The following is a 17,450-nucleotide window of genomic DNA, read 5'->3' on the forward strand; positions in this document are numbered from 1 at the left end:
TTAACATGTGAAAACCGTCTTGAAAAATGCATGTTTTAAAAAAAAAGTGTTTTTTCGTGCCTAAAGAGGAATAAAAACAGTTAAGAAAAAAAAATCCTGAATGAGGTGGTCATAATTCATGCCTTAACATGAAATATATATACTTCTCAGCATCATCATCCAGAGAACTGATACAAAATACTGAAAAAAAAGGTCTGTCACTATCATGCAATGTGTGTAAATCGATGGCAAAACATTTCATCACTTATATTTTGCTTATTTTTACACAGTAATATAAGTAAGAAGGGAAGGGGTAAAGAGTAAAGCCACTGTATGTTCTACGTAATAGGCATGTGTATGCATGTGTGGTGTTTTTTTGGGACAGACACAACACAACAGACAGGACAGTCATGCATCAGCAGAGTCAGCAGAGTGTGTTTGACTGGGATTAGGGTGAAGCAGCAGCACTGTGTGTTGACCTGCCCCATGACTGTTCATTCAGCAGCAGGTTGGAAAGTGCATACCACCACTGGTTTAAGGCCCTGTAGCTCAATCAGAATAAAAAAATGAGGTTTTAGTTATAGGTTTGAAGGCTCAGAGAGAGAGACTGGACACAAAATGAAATTCTGTAGGACAAAAAACATGTCATCTTTGTCATCACTCTTTAAGTGACACATAGAGACAAATGCACAAATAGGCTATTGTAATCCTCTCCTATGTGCTCTCCCAAACAAAGTCATAAATCAGATACATTTTATTCAGACCTCTGCTACCTGAGTGCTAGGACAGAGGGAGAGAATACATCACACCTATAAGAGTCCTTGTATTAATTGCCTGTCAGTTTTCATATTGGTTTTACTTGTCTTTAAAGCACTTTATGGATGAGCACCCGCCTATTTGTTTGACATGCTGGCAATATATGAACCAGGATGGCCCTTCAGGGACTGGAGTTTTTTCACAAGGCTAACAAGGCTCTGAGAGCAGCTGAAAGCACTGATACTTTTAAAGGTAAAGAGACCTCTTCAGCCTGACTTTTGATTAGAATGTTTGATGGACATTTATTTCATTGTATTCCTGTTCTAAAATGTTTTAATCATTTTGTATTTGTGTTCAGCAGTAATGTTATAAAACTTAAGATTTTCATTAAATTTGAACCATTTACTGCTGGGGTGGGGAATGTCAGCCCCTGGGCAGTATGCAGCCTGCAAGACGAATCTGATCCATAAACTAAACTTGCCTCATGCCTCATGGTTGTATGTCTCCATCAAGTTGCAATTTACATCCATGTCTGTCCAGACTCATATTTGTAGTGATTGAAGGATTTCAATAAAAGGTATAAAGAGTATTTTTTGGCAGAATGGAAATTCAATTCAATTCAATTCATTTCAGTTTTATTTGCATAGCACCAAGTCACAACAAAAGTTGTCTCAGGACACTTTCCATATAGAGCTGGTACAGGCCGAGCTCTTTTATCTACAGAGACCCATAAATTCAACAACAAAACATCAACAACAACCACAAAAATGATCACTATATTGACGATTCAGTAAATACTTTCCAGTGAGAAACATGCTGTCTTCACTTAGAGACTATTTTTACAGAGGAGTACAGAGGACTGATAGACAGCTTCATCACATGGTGTAACAACAATCACCTGAACTCAATATCAGCAGAACCAATGAGCTCATGGTGGACTACGATGATTCAAATATGGATGCTGCTGCAAAGAAGCTACAAACTGTAAAATGTGGATGCTTCACACACATCTTGAACCCAAAGGCACAGAAGATCGAAACAATCAGCACAGCTTCAAGGTGGAGACCAAAGATTAGTGTCATCAATTCAGTGTCTGACCAAATGTGACATATAGTCACAATATGACCTTCTGTTCCTGAGCTATGGTGCTGAATAATGGACAGAAAAGTGTTTATGATGTCACAGTGAAGCTGACCTTTAACCTTTGGGGTATGAAATCACTACTTCATTTTATTTTATGAGACGTTTGTGTGAAAATTTGTCAAAATTAGCAAACGAATGGGATGGAGGTCACTTTGACCACTGACCACCAAAATCTAATCAGGTCATCCTTGAGTCTTTAAATGTCTATGCCAAATTTGAAACACAAATTCCATTCAGGTGTTCCTGAGATATTGCATTCATGAGAATGGGACAGGTGAGAGTATGTACGTAGGTTTGGACAACAGCATTATGTTCTACACAGACAAAACATAATGCCTCTGGCCACGTCTATTGCTCACGCAGAGGCTTAAAAGAAGCAATTCAGGAATACAAAAAAGTCTACAGACAGCAGCTAGTTTTTTTCCTGCAATACAAGAAAATAGCATACGTACAATAGTTGACTAATACATCTGTCCAGATGGTCCCTAAAGACAACACCCACATTATGCGGATGCCTCATCGATGACTTTGTGCATCAAGATGATTGTCAAGAAAAGAACAGTAGATGCAGAGAAACGGCTAAATGGTTATCTTTCGCTGTAGTAAAATGAAAGTCGGTGTCCTTTTGTTAGTTTCTGGGGATGTGACAAAGCAGGTCAATCTCGAGAGTCATTACAGCTTGAAAAATGCTAAACTGAATGAGTGGCAAGGACAAATGTGCTTCAATAAAGTTTTAATGCTCTTTAGAGTCTGGAGGCCCAACAAAAAGACCACATTCAGACAGAAGCAGTGTTATGCAGGCCAATTTTGCTGTGAGTGATCTAATAGGCAAGAAGTTGAAACCCCATTTACAGGGAGAATTTGTGAAAGAGTGCCTTGATGCTGCTGTGGAGCTGCCAGTGCCAGATGAAGTAAAACTGTTCCAAAGAATTCACAGAGAAAACAGTGAAAAGGAAAATCTGTTGTGGAGACTCAGTGATAGCAAGTGTCTGTGTGCTTTGGTCTTCATGGTGGACATTACCAAGTACCTCTCAGAACTGAACCTCAAGCTCCAGCCAGCTTCTCAGCTCTCTGCTTTCAAATGTGAAATCATTTGAAGTGAAATTAAGGCTGTGGCAAGTAAACTGCAGTGAGAAAACACTGTGCATTTTCCTACAGTGCAAGAACAAAAGCTGATATGACATCTGAATATGCTGATGAGTGTGAAAACTCCTTCAGGCATTTGGTGAGAGGTTTCAGGACATGAAACATAAACAAAAGGAACTGAACACATTGGCTGCATGGTTTAATGTGGAACCAGGCGATGTGCCTGACAACCAACAACACAAAATCACTGAACTGCACAGTAAAGCTAGCTGAAAGCTAGGTACAACAACCTCCCTCTGCTCAAGTTCTATAAACTGTATATACGTCCTGAGGACTTTTGCACTCTGAGGCGATATGTGCAAAAAGTTTTTATCTGTTTGGAACAACCTACGACTGTGAGTAGTTCTTTTCAAAACTGACTGTGGCAAAGACTCAAGACTCACGGACCCTAACCTGGAAGAACGGCTGCAATCATCAGCTGCTCATCATCATCACTACCATCAGACGCTTCACCAAAGAGAAGCAGTTCCAGCCATTACAGAGATATACAGTATGAGTTCAATAATTTAGTATGGCCCTCGAAGGATGTGTAAAAATTGATATTGCCCTCGATAGGAAAAATGTTCCCCACCCCTGATTTATTGTATGGTTGGAATTTTTCAACAATAGCCATTTTATTTACATTCTGTAAATAACTCTCCTCTTTCGAGTCTGCCATTCCCACTTCAGTGTCTACCTACACACGAAGGATTGACAGCAAACAATGAAGCATGTCATCCAGTAGTAATGTTTGTAATGTGACCTCATTGATATCAGCCTCCCTGTTCATACACAAAAACTATTTTGTTTCAACTCAGAGTTATTAACCTGTTAAAGTTGAGCCTTGGCCTATGCATGGCAATTTAACAATTTGGAGGAAACAAGAAGTTGTATAGCTGAGGGAACCCATGGCCAGTTAAATATTCCCATAATCAATGGCTGGATGCCTGTGTTGTTTAGGAAACACACAGAAAACAGGCCCGTTGGATATATGAAGAGCTGACAGTCACCATTCATCTCAACTTTCTGGCTCCATTTCAGAGTGGCCTTTGATATCTGATGACTGCATCTGACACATTATTGCCGGGGATGTAGAAACAGCATGCAACCATCTTGATGCCATTTCCTGAACAGACACCACGTTGCTATCAGTCACTCTGTCTCAACTTCCAAATCTTTAATGAAACATTTTATTGTTATCAGACAATAATCCAGTATTTTTTCACAACCTTTACAGAGATAGAAAGACAACCAAACAATTGTATAATGCCTATGTGCTATATGGGTGAGTGTTGGAATGCAACTGAAAGAAGAAATAGGACTGATATGGATAAACTCTCCTTTCATTGTATATTTCTATATTTTATACAGTGACTGCATTCCACACCCTGTCTTTCGTGATCATGAACGTCTATGTTCTTATGAAGGCTAAAATGAACTAATCGATATCGTAATGTCAACCTGTTGTTTGTTTTAGTGTGTTGATTTTATTTTATCTTGCTTTGTTTGTTTTCACTGGAGACGGCTACTATCTATTAAAGTCTGTAAATTTATGCATTGAATTTGGCTATATTTACTTTAACTTACATGGTGTTTTAATGCATCAGTGTACTCCAATTTGAATGCTAAGTGGGTCAATTTTAAATATTATGCACAAGCAAACTGTTTTTCCCACTGCGTTTTCACAGTGTTCCTGAGCCTGAATGTCCTCACATCCTGAATGTGTTCACAAAGTGATGAACCACCCTGCATCCTTTCTTGTGAATGACTTTCCAGGATGCCCCTTTCATACCTAATCATGATACTATCACCTGTTACCAATGAACCTGTTTGTTTGAATGTTCCAAACAGGTGTTTTTGGAGCATTCCACAATTTTCCCAGTCTTTAGTTGCCTCTGTCCCAACTTGTTTGAAATGTGCTCTGGCATCAGACTCAGAATAGTAATGTATCCACAAAAATAATGAAGTTGATGAGCTAAAAAAATTGGATGTATTGTTGTAGCATTTTTTTCAGATGACATGTAAAAAATGATTATTAAATTGACACATTTTGTTTAAAGTATGTTTTACTCAGTCAACTGTTTTGGATCGGGGTTGTATGTCCATTATGTGTAGATGATTGAAATGTTGCCTCTGCTGACCCGTACTCACTGTCGGTGCGTTGTCAGTGGTGCTTTGGGTGGCTGCTGCCAATCCCTCCTTCATCATGCAGGTCAGGCTGTAGAACTCATGCTGCTGATCGATCTCAAACAAGCCCAGAAGCTTCCACTGCTGCCTCAAACCTCCCCATCTCCTCCTCTTCACTGTGCCGGAGCACTGACGGTGACCAGAAGTCTCCAGGCCACTTGCAGCTGCTGACATCTCCATCTGGGATACAAAATGATCCATAAATCAAAAACATTTGATTGCTGTACAGTCACCTGACACTGTACTAGAAACACAGATGAGGTTTTCAAAGCTCCAGCAAAAAGAAATCAAAGAGTAAGTCAAAGCCAGAGAGGCCAGTAACAACACAAAAGACAGCTGACTGCCGGTGGAGTCTTTAACAGGGTAACTATGGAGACCAACACAAAGGAGTCATGGATTCATGGGTTACGCTTTGGTTAATGGCATAATGCTGGTCCTTCAACCAAACACATCTCTTGCTTAAAGGGAAAATTGGCCACTTTTTATGTGGATGTCCAATAAATGCTGATGGTAAATGTAGTCATGATACAATAAATTCCTCAGTGTGTGCTCTACTGAGCGAGAAAGACAGGTTCTCCTGCTGCAAAATCTGTTGTTCCCCTGTCACCAGCACTGTCATCTGACATGCACAGTAATGCAGTTGGTGTACAGGAAGAACTACAGGTTACTTCATCTTAGATTTCTAGTCTCTGCCTCTGGGTAGCAGGGGGACATGCTGCCACTCAAAACAAAATGTCCTTGTTCTCTTTGCTCATATTGTAAACTAGCTACGTTTCCAATAGTGAAAATGGCATCCCAAACTATGAGTGCACAAGATGCCACTGATAAGGATACATTTCACAGTGTTTTGGCTGACTTGGATATTCAGCCATAGTAATTTAAGATGCAGTATATGCCAAAGAAATGTCTCCACAACCACTGGAAAACTGGAATGTATGTGTGCACTTTACAACACACTTTTCAACAAGGGCCAGTGACGGTGCAAGCTCAAGAATGGATCAGTACCGGCTGTCCAAGACCGGACTTTAATCCTGGAAGCTGTAGGTTTTGTCATGATTTATGTTGTTTAACTGCTTATTTTATAGGCTAGTCTGTTGAACTTTGGCGTCAGCGGTTGATATGGCTGGGGTGATTTTGGACAAATGTTGTAATATTGAGGAACAGTTAAGAGAAACTGTGTGAATGTTAGCCTCATTTGAAGCCAACTTAATAACAACAGCAAAAGTACAATAATATCATATTGATTAGAATTAGACGAGCTAGGAGCCAAGAAACAAGTGGACAGCAGTGTATTAATAAATGGGACTGAACTATTTAAAACACATCAATGAGTCACACTGTGATGGGTGACATGTACACCAAATATGTCTATTGCTGAAAATAGTTCCTGACAAATCCATGACTACTTCCTGTTTGAGTAACCCTTGTTAAAAACTCCAGTGAGCAGCTATTTTAGGATATTAGTGTCATAATTTGTATTTTAAGATTTTTATTTTCAGCTGGAACATTTTTTTTTTCTAATTTGAGTGAATTGATCCTTTAACCTTCTGGTCATCAAGTAAACACAAGATTCAGAGGCGCAGTTTGAAAACTAATAAAGGGGGCTGCTGAACTAATTGTGCCCCGTGTGCATTATTAAGAGCAGCATCTGTTACACTAAGAGTTGAAAAAATTTCCACATTGATGTATGGCCAAATAATATAAATCTTTTTTGTTTTCTACAAACTGTGCTACCACAGACTGCAACAGCTTCAGGAAATAATTAGGAAAAAATAACCCTCTTAAAATAATGATCGCTCCCTTTTCATCATTATTTCTTGTATGACTTTCGACTAACCAGGGCTCATGTATGTCTTAAAACTCAGACTCCAGCCTTCACTCCCTGTCCCACTTCTTCAACTGCCACGGCAATCACATCATAAAATTAACCCCTGTTGTAAGTTAGCCGGCTTTGCTATTGGACAGTTCCATAGCAACAAGCATGATGCAAAGCTCCTTGCACCTTTTAAGCTCTTCTCTCTGTTACTAGCAACGCTCACAGCTTCACTTGACCGCCAGACAAAAGCCTCCTGTCTGATCACAACCTTGTGTGAGCGTGTTTGATGGTCCGCTTGAGTGTTCAGGCTGCTGGGGTTTGAACACATCACATCTCCAAGAGAGCAGTTCAGGCAGGCAGCGAGTGTTTCATTACTGTTCTGCAAAGCACGATTTTGGAGAGGAAATGTCAGATGTTGGAGAAAACGTAAATGTTAAAATTGCTCTAATGCTGAATTTAGATAAGTTCACTTCTTCCATATTAAAAAGCACTATAAAGGCTGACGAGGCTAAAAATAAGCCTGGACTGTCTGTAGTGGCATAAACGTTGCAGGTGGTGAGGAACCAGCAGACTGTTCCCCTCAGCTGTATGGAACTTTTTAGTGTCTTTCATCTCAATGTTTTGGTTTTACACCCTGCAACATTGCTGAAAAGCATGAACATAGAGAGACATTTAGGAAATTAAAAACCAGAAATATCCTTGATTGCCTGAGGGGTTGATGGAAGCAAAAATAGTAGTGATGGGAATTCCGGCTCTTTTAAGAGAGCCGGTTCTCACGGCTCGGCTCTCATAAAAGAGCCGGCTCTTTTGGCTCGCAAGTGGCTCTTCAGATTTTTTGTTGCTTAAATTTATTTATTACCAAAATAATGTAAAATTTTATGTAAAATTAATTACTAATGTGCAAAACATAGTTTATATCAAATTTTACTGCATTTCCTGCGGTCACTCATTTTCTCACCTTTCCAGCATTTTGTCTGTCGCAGCTCTGTGTGTGTGTGTGTGTGTGTGTGTGTGTGTGTGTGTGTGTGTGCGCGTGTGTGCACCAATCACGTGCAGCTTGAATGGAAAAAACGTCGAGAAAAAACAAAAAAAAAAAACCCAAAGCGGCTCCTACTCCGGCTCCCAGGCAGGAGCCAGCTCCGATCGTTCACTTCAAAGAGCCGGCTCTAAGAGCCGTTTCGTTCACGACCGACACATCACTAAAAATAGAGCTAAAAGGAGAGTAAATATTCGATTTTCATCAAGGAGACAGAAATACAACTCAAACAAATGCTAATGTTGCTCCATGTCTGGATGATGTTTGTAGCTTGACACAGACCACCACATGTGTTATATCTGCAGACTTATTGTAATGGCCAAAGTGAAGCCAACACATGTTGATCCCCTCCTAGTGGCTAGCTGCACTACAGTTTATAAACCCTGCCCCCTCCATGTTAGTGGGAAATGGGCCAAACTAAAAAATCAAAGAACACGTCAATGCAACCATCATGCAAACAGCCAGGCAGCTCACAGGACAGGATCCAGTCCTGTGAATATTCTGCATGAGCCAGACAGCAGACCAGTAGGATAGTGGCGGACCCATCACGGCCGGCTCACTGCCTTTTCAGAAAGCTTCCATCCAGCTGCAGGTTCAGCTCCATCAGCACCAGGACCACCAGACACCTCAGTTGTGTGTTCCCTAAGGTCATCACTCTCTGTGCACATTATGCATTACACGATTATCATCACGACTGTGATTCTGAAATCAATTTTTCCCAAAGCATGCTTTTTGTTAGCTTGTATAATTTAAGCGAAAGCAAGCTTTGCTTTTCTGCGCTGGCAAGCAAAACTTGAAGGAAAGATTATTTGTCAGCCTTAATTTCATTGAAGCTTCCCTGCCATTAAATGAGGTCAAAGCACCGGATGGAATAAACTTGGTTACAGCTGCCAATTATCATTATAAAGTGGCCAAAGAATATTGTAATATGTTGACAGTGACACCACTATCTCTTAACAGAACTAAAAGCAAACCAAACCTACCACATAGCTCTCTCTGCACTGTTCCTGTGATTTGTCCATGAAGTCAGCCAATCAATCAATCAATCAGTCAATCATACATACACTCTCTACTTTGTCTCTGCATGGTCCATAACTTTAACTGATGGAGCATGCAGTAGTTCAGGCAGGCACGCAAGTCAACCACATGTTCAATACACTCCAGTGACGCACGTCCACGACCTCCTATTAACGTTCGGCACTCGTTCAGAGTGCAACAACAGTGTGTTCTACATTCATGCTGCTACACTGATGGCTGCTTTCAGACATGTAACTCCCTCTGTCTCCCCAGCCATGAGTAAGCTTTAAATGCTTATGGTCATGGTCATTAAACATTGTGCGTGTTCATTCACACATTAGTCATTTTTGTGCAGGATGGAAGTTACAACAGCTTAAATGAAATACCTTGACCATTTAATATCACCACTGCTTTCCACTCAAGACTGACGGACCCAAACCTGGAAAATCAACTACAAGCAGCAGTATCATCACTACCATCTGACAAAGAGAAACACTTCCAGCCACGATAGAGGTTATCGTGGTAAAGATGCTAAATTATAACAGCTGGAATAACCTGTGATAGGAAAAGGTTTCCCACTCCTGCTCTGGACTTACCAATAGCCAGTTCACAACCCTCTCAATAACTGCTGTTTCACTGAGTTGAGCCCACAGCACCAAGAAGCCTGACAGTTTGACATTAAGGTCAATAACATTTCAACACCACTCCCTCCACATGGCATGAGTTTCCTTCCTTGTGATGACTCTTATTATAATCTAATCACTTCTGGATTGATGTGTTGCCAGGACTATTTCACAATGTAGTATGATTCACTGGTATGATTAATACTAGCCAACAGCCAGACTAATTATGATGGTTTCAAAAGGGTATTTCCAGCCTTAAATGGGAGTGTGGACTGCTTCCCTGCTGATGAGGATAACAAAACCTGGCTCTGTTGAATTACATCCAACACTGTGACACAGCAGCCTACGTGAATATGAGCGAGTTAAGAGAATTCTCCGAGCTGGAGGAGCAGGATTCATGAACGGATGCAGCGCTGAACTCTCCTCTCTGTAGCAGTGATGTGCCAACATGAAAAAGCACTACTCAAGCTCCTCTCAACTACAGCTCATCAACATTAAAGCGGTTTACTTGCCTCCATGTGGTTCGTCGAAGTGAAAGCAGGTCGGTTCGCAGCCGCCGGCTCGGTCTGTGTGTGTGTGCGCGCGCGCGTGTGTGTGTGTGTGTCACATGTCAGCCTGCAGCCTGATGACATCGAGCTTAGGCTGGAGTCTGCGGTCACACCCATACACTGTCACTGCCTGCCCACCCGCGCACTGCAGCCTGCACTGTGTCCACTCCAGTCAAGTCATCAGCTGGCATATGTGCATATGAAATAACCAATATTCACAATTAATGCACCTCTTCATTAGAAGAAATGGAAGACATTCCTATCATTATTTGGGTTTGTAAGCATTGCAGCCACAGAACAAACCCTGCTGACTCAGAGTCATCTGATGACAGCAGTCTGTGGTCTAGCTCTCCGCTCCAGATATCTGTCTTGAATCTGCCTTCAGGTATCGCTGATGAAACATTAGTCAGAAAAGACCACAGTTCCTCACAGAATCACTGTTTCCTCTCTATGCTGCATAAATAAAAATCCTCACAGAATGTTTCCTCCCTTCCTGAAACACACCAGAGGGTTTTTGACCTTAAACTTTTAAGTCCCAGAGGACGATTAGTTTTCGCTGCTTGTTCAACACAGAAGTAGACAGATAAGACCACACACAGATGTAAGTACTTGCACACTTAATGGGCAACAGACAGTCATGACTTGTGAGTTTCAACCAGATGACAGCAATGTTAGTGAAAAGGTGTGGCGCTGAAGTGATCATACAGTACAATGAGCAAGTCTGGATTAGCCCACCTATTGACCCCCCACCCCCAGAGCCAGTTGCTGAGTACAGAATAGGCAAATGCTAGGGGCACCAGGGTGCTGCAGGGGTGAACAATGATGGGGACACAGAGAGAGAAAAACATGTGAAAGGTACAGAGGCAAAGGCTCCCAGCATGTGGTCAATGGATTATGTTTACTTGTATTTCCGTCTGCTCAGACCACCGGGCCAACGATTTGTATGCCTCGTTGGCTGAGGCTCACTGTCTGACCTGTGCTAAAAAAGGTTATGGTAGAATGTATATGTTCTCCTCTCCAGCATGCACAATGTAAATGTATTCTGATATTACTAAATAACTTAACTCTTTTCAGAACTTGCCAGTTAATAATTAGTGAACAATTAGCAGATTCAGAAATGATAATCAACAAATAAATGATGATGTAATATTATGGATAAGATAATATGATTTCCAGGATGAAATTCACAAGCTACCCAGAAGTGCGTAAAATATAATGTCTGTAATATAATATACATTATTCTGAAATGGATCATTTTACTTTTTGTACTCTTATTTTAATGCTCATACTTTTGTACTTTTACTTCAGTCAAATTTTGAATACAGGACTTTTACTTGTAACACAGCATTTCTACATTGCGGTATCATTACTTTGGCTTGAGTAAAAGAACTGAGTACCACCACCACTCTTATACCACTGATTTACTGTATGTATGCATTAATACTTAGTATTATTGGCTAGATAAGTTTTTCCTTGAATGGACAGTCTTCAAAGAAACTTACTGGACCTCCTATAGAAGAGAAATATGGCAGAAAGCAAGTTTTTGGAGCAGCCATTACGTTCTTCCACCACAACAGCAGGAAGAAAAGCAGATGTGGACAGCTGACTGTGAGAGCTCAATAAACTTCACTGGATGATCACTGTTCAAAACATCTCCACACACCCAAACAAGAAGCAAACTGCTGATCCACAGTGACAGCAAAAACATTCACACTCCACACCACAATGCAGTTACTTCAATGTTTTGATGAGAACATTCGACTCCCAGGGGCATCATGTCATAGACCCAGAGGAGACCAGGTGCTGAATCAAGTCCAGCCTGCTGCTGCTGAGAGAACTGGGAAAGCCAGATGAAACAGTGTTCAGGTTAATACACTGAAAGATAGAAATATACACTAAAAGCCAGTGTTTCCCAAACATTTTCATGAGGTTGACATTACAATGGTGAGGGAACACACCTACAGTTAGGTCCATATGTGTTTGGACATCAGCATCATTTCTGTTATTTTGGCTCTGTGCTCCACTACAGAATCTGACATTAAATAATGACTGTTTACTTCAAGTGCAAACTCTCATCTTACATTTTCAGATGCATCAAGTGAACCAAGTAGTATTTGTAGCCATTTGATAGGCATTCTGTGGCTCCATCACAGCAGGTTAGCTCAGTGCTTTGAGTGACCACACATCCCAGCATACAGACAAATCCTTGAGTCTGCACTTTATTAGGTACAGCTGTACTACCTAATGTAATCCAAGCTTCATCTTTTATGCTGCCTGTAATGTTCAAGGTTTTTTACGCTGTCATGTGGTGTTATTTCAATTATATGTTTAAGCATCCAGGTCATTGTAGGTGGTGTTGTCCTGAGCTGCATTTTATTCAGAGCTGTTCCTAATATTCTGACCCTTTCATGTATGTAAATACAGAGGACAAAAAATAGAAACACCTCTGTAGTTCAGGACAACACCACCTTTAATGATGACCTCAGTAATCATCATATAATCTAATTTACACATTTCTGACCGAGCTGAACCATCACTGTGTTCTAACAACTGTTAAAAATATGACTTCAGTTTAGTCATGATGTACAAGCAGCTGTCCTAAAAGTGTTAGGGAGAGTGGATACCATTCAACATGCCTCAGCTGTTTTCAGTAACAGGTCTTCTCTCCCAGACTTGGTCCCAGTACAGGTCAGGTCAGGTTGCAGGTCAGCTCTTTAACAGAGAAATATATGAAGTAATCAGCTGTCTGCAGTTACACTTCTTCTTTCTGTGATCATTCACATTTATGCTGCCGATCTCAGCACTGATGACCGTCACTGAGACATCATCTAACAAGCAATGTGTGAAGGACAACATTGCTTGATACAGACTAGTCACATTATCTTGTTCAGCTAATGTTAGCTACCATTCATTGCAATCAGGTGCACTGATCCAGTCACAACTGAATGTTCAACTAATAACTGACCTAAGGACAATAACTGATCAGAGGTAAATGTTGGCCAGCTGAAATCTGCTTATGGCAGCCAGTGAAGTGTTGTTCACATTTGCTAACTGCAATTAGAGCTGAACTAATATTAGCTGTTAACAAAACCATTGACTGGGTCAGCTAATGCATTCAATTGTCAAAAATGCAGTCATTTCATGCAGTTGTGCATGAAAGTATAGTATCTCAAATCCCTACTTGGACTTTGTTCAGTTATTATTATTTAAGTTTGTTGTTTTGTTTTTTGTCTTTTACAGTGAAAGAATATAAGCACATCAGATGAGACACACGCTGAAATGAAGCTAATAACACAGACCTCAGCATAGTTGTGGTGTCCAGTACACAAACACAAAGGGCTCTGTTTTCATGTTGTGCAGGGCACTCTACAGTGACCAACTACAGAACTGGTATTTTCCTGAGGCACACTGAGGTCATCAACATCAGCCTGATGAGGGGACCATCCTGTAATACACTGATGAACTTCTCCCAGCGGATAAGGACAATTCATGAAAAGGTGGAGGTGTCCCAGCTGTTCGATGATTTGATGGTTTGAAATTACCTCTAATTAAAAAAGGACAAAAGTTGTGCGAAAGATTTGCAAATATGAAGATAAATAATACATTTCTGATTCAAAAAATACAACACAGCTGCGAGCGTCAGCATTTTATTGAACAAAGAAAAAGGACCATTGGCCCCATGTCCAGCCTTACTGTAGGTTTGATCCAGACAAAATGCTGGTTTCCAATCAAAACAACTCACAATTACCATCATTCACACTTCACACACCACAGTATTTACAGAATTTAAGACCCACGCTACTTTCAATGAAGTTGGAGCTCTGAGATTTTGTGTAACATGTTTTGCTGCCACGGTGGGAAAAAAGAGTGAAAAGAATCTCCAAACGTCTTTACTGCAGAAACAGAAAGTGGACTGAAACACCTGTCAGACAATTACTGCTGGCACAGAACGCCATGATGAGGACTCAAACAATGACAAAGCAGCCTGAGAGAATCATTGTGACTGCTTCAAGAGCCTGAGAGGAGAGTGTCCTGACCTGATGGGCTTATTTTAGGTTTCACTTTAATAAGAGAAAAACTTGTTTTTAAGAGTCACTTATCCAAAAATAGCTGTTGGAAAAAAGGGGGGGTGTTCTTATCAGCAGGGTTCATAATTTGGGCCAATATGGTACAACAGGAGAGATAAAAGTGAAATCAGTCCACTGAGACACTGACGAACTCCAAGATTCAGTTCTCACTTTGCAGTAGGTCATCAGGATCTACTATCTACTGGACCCCTATGAAATTCTACAGAGAGAGGGGTGAGGGGTAATATCAAGTACATCTATTGAACATGACACTGACATAACCCTTCAGCTAAACAGATCCCAGTTAACACAGCCCACTGCCTACAAGAGGAGAGAACATAGCAACTGGTCTACACACTGAACACTCTTTGTAGCAGGGATTCACTGAGCAATTCCAAAACCCTTGGACAAATGTGATCTTTTAAGTTATTCTCAGAAGCTGTAAGAAGTTGGAAGTTTGTAGAAAAATTTGACAATCCTGGTGAAATTGCTGCATTCTATGTGCTGCTTTCAGCAAAGTAATTCCCAGTCTTCTCAGTGTTTTCCACCCGTCCACTCAGCCGTGCCGACATAGGGTGGCTTTGAAACACAGCAGCTGATTTCTAGTGAACTACTAAATAAATCTTGAGAAACTGTCTTTTTAACAAATATAACTTTTGTAAGAGTGAATGTCAGCTGTTCAGAAGCCATCATTAGAGAAAGGAGGAATGATTTTTTGTTTGTTTGTAGGGCCACCAGCGGCTTGAGCATCCAGGATCTTTTCCCATACTTCAACCCACAGCAGTCACTCTAACATCCCGAGGTCAGTCCACTTTCTTTGGCTTGTGATTCTTCCACATGATAACTGCAGTGAAGGCCCCTGTTGAGAAGATAAGAATGGTATTACCTTTTCTCACACCTCACTTAATTTTATACGAAGAGAGATCAGAGAACCCCTCTGATCTGCAGAGTCCATCTTGCATCTCGCAACACTTGACTGTGGGCTTTGTTTTAGAATGAGTCTACTCACCTACACAGAGGAGCAGTATTATTGCTGCAACACCAGGCAGAATGACGGAGTACTCCCGAGGAAGAAAATACTTGTGCAGTACATGATCACTATCGACGAAAGGCTGGAAAATAAAGCAATGTGCCCCGAGAGGCCACCGTTTACAGCTGAGGCTGAATACAATAAACACACAGCAACAGAAAAGGCGATAACTTAGTTAGAACAAATAATCATTCTTCAGCCAAACAAAGTAGTTCTTCAGTGACATTTAGCAGAATGGTTGCCAAGCAACACAAAGAGTGCTAAGCAGGGTGATTATTAACCATTATCTTAATATTGCCATTAATTGTGTGATTGCTGAAGCAGCATCTTCTCTCACTGTAGTTTGGGTGACAGTCAGTAAAGCATTTTGGTGATTGTTTTAAAATATCTTTCAAAGGACACCAGATCTGAAAATAGCAAATGGACCATATAGTCTATATAGTTTAGATTTACTGATTAGATTAGACTGATTAGATGTAGTTTACATAGTTTAACAGTCACAGCTTTGTTTCAGCTCTTCAATTTCTTTCTGAATAATTTCAGCATGTCTCCTTTCTGTTTTATCTTCCTCCTCATCCTGTCATCTCTTTCCAAACTACAACATCATACATTTCATTTTTTAAGATTTCTTTCTTCTTGCATGTAAGAATAATATTTTGTGAGACGGTAAAAGCATACAGGTGGCTGGCTTTCAAATGATCTATTTAAGAAATGGCCGCAGGGGTAAAAATCTATCCACTTGATATTTATTTTGAGAGAATAAATCATGCACTATTTCACCACCACTCAAGCAGCCAAACTGCACTGTCAGCGCACGGTATCTGTGAAACTGACGTGAAGTTCAAACCTGTTCGAACAAGCCTTTCGTTGAAATGAGGATCTCTAATTTGGATTTGAGGGAGACAAACAGAACCTACCAGGATGATGACCCAGACAGAGTAGTATGTAAACAGCAGGAGGCTGAAGACAACAAGACTCATACCAGCTGCTTGATCCACTCCTGTAGCCTGAAAACAAAGAAACATCCACAGAGCTGAAGGCACTCAGGATCAAACTGTCCCAGTAAATGTCACATGACATTGCATATTTTTGCATTCTCAATTTATATAATTCTTGTCTTTATGTTTCTTTAACCATTTAACCTTCTTGTTTCCCTGTGCTGTATCACCAAGTCCAATCCTCTTCACATTGTACACTTGACAAATAAAGTGATTCTGTCTTCCTCTCGGTGACACTTGACATGGATTTCTTTGTAAAATTTAACCTCTATTTAGACAACTTAATCCCACTGAGACACACAGGCTCATTCTCAAGACAGACCTGATGACACTTGAAGGCCACAGAAGGAATCTAAAGTAGCTTTTTTCATATCTGAACTTCAGTAATAGTGTATTTAGGTGACTCTGGAAGCCAATCAACGGGCACCAATTAACAATGCATAGAACATTCATTATTCTGTCACAGCTCTCATTCATGTAGAGAGCCATGCCACACTCCATTCAAGTAGCTGAAAGGTAACAGCTGATTTGTCTATAAACACACGCACGTCGACGCCAGATACATGTAGCTTAAGAATCATCAATGTCCCCTTGTTTAAATCGACATGGAAAATGTGTATAAGCCTTTAAACACATATGACTGGCATAGGGATATCTGCGGGGTAATCTGTTCTGAAGTTGAGAGAAGCGTAAAGGTTTTCAGTAGTTATTTATGGGGTTTGCACATTTGCAAGTCAGTACTAAATTGGCTGTACACTTATGACGTAGACGAAAAGCTGATTATAATAGTCGATCTTAGGACAACTACGAAGCCATAAGGTAACATTAATGTCTCCAACATGTTCCTCATAACCGTGAGGATTAGCTGCAGTAACTAAATGCTAGCTGCTAGCATCACCATGGGGCGAGACTGTCCAAAGTTTTCCGTCTGCTCTTTTAGAGTTACAACTAATTACCGATATCTGAGTTAAAGCTTCAAAGAGCTGCTTTTAATGTACTGTTATTGGCTTAGTTTTCTTACCATTTCTGACAGGTATGCCCGCTGTTTGCTGACGTTTCCTGTTGTTGTTCTTCTTCCTGTTGAAAAATCCTGCTGACAAAGTCTCTGCTGCCCCCTGCTGGTCG

The 17,450-nt window shown here is 40.6% G+C and overlaps 2 protein-coding genes across 2 annotated transcripts in view; both read right to left on the reverse strand.

Annotated features, from left to right (window-relative positions):
• pip5kl1 (phosphatidylinositol-4-phosphate 5-kinase-like 1) overlaps positions 1 to 10,327 on the reverse strand; it is a 29,096-nt gene extending 18,769 nt beyond the window's left edge. The window contains exons 1-2 of the mRNA XM_076757273.1: positions 10,195 to 10,327; positions 5,155 to 5,370 (exon numbers count right to left, since the gene is read on the reverse strand). Of these exons, the coding sequence (XP_076613388.1) occupies positions 5,155 to 5,370; positions 10,195 to 10,314 (336 nt within the window). The 5' untranslated portion in view covers positions 10,315 to 10,327. The remainder of the gene's footprint in view (positions 1 to 5,154; positions 5,371 to 10,194) is intronic.
• Positions 10,328 to 13,861: 3,534 nt separating this feature from the next.
• dpm2 (dolichyl-phosphate mannosyltransferase subunit 2, regulatory) lies at positions 13,862 to 17,411 on the reverse strand. The gene is made up of 4 exons (XM_076758965.1): positions 17,347 to 17,411; positions 16,245 to 16,334; positions 15,307 to 15,409; positions 13,862 to 15,156 (listed from the first exon to the last, which is right to left on the reverse strand). Exons 1-4 carry the CDS (start codon positions 17,347 to 17,349, stop codon positions 15,101 to 15,103), a joined length of 252 nt encoding a protein of 83 aa, XP_076615080.1. The 5' UTR covers positions 17,350 to 17,411; the 3' UTR covers positions 13,862 to 15,100.
• Positions 17,412 to 17,450: the final 39 nt, after the last annotated feature.

This window comes from Chaetodon auriga, chromosome 19 (genome assembly GCF_051107435.1).
Source record: "Chaetodon auriga isolate fChaAug3 chromosome 19, fChaAug3.hap1, whole genome shotgun sequence".
In the NCBI taxonomy this organism is placed as follows: Eukaryota; Metazoa; Chordata; class Actinopteri; order Chaetodontiformes; family Chaetodontidae; genus Chaetodon; species Chaetodon auriga.

Bases quoted from the DNA above. Each gene is read 5' to 3' on its own strand.
- dpm2 (XM_076758965.1), bottom strand. The intron at 15,410-16,244 runs GTAGGTTCTGTT...TTTATTTTCCAG, and splicing joins CTGTCTGGGTCATCATCCTG to CCTTTCGTCGATAGTGATCA. The intron at 15,157-15,306 runs GTGAGTAGACTC...TCTTCTCAACAG, and splicing joins AATACTGCTCCTCTGTGTAG to GGGCCTTCACTGCAGTTATC.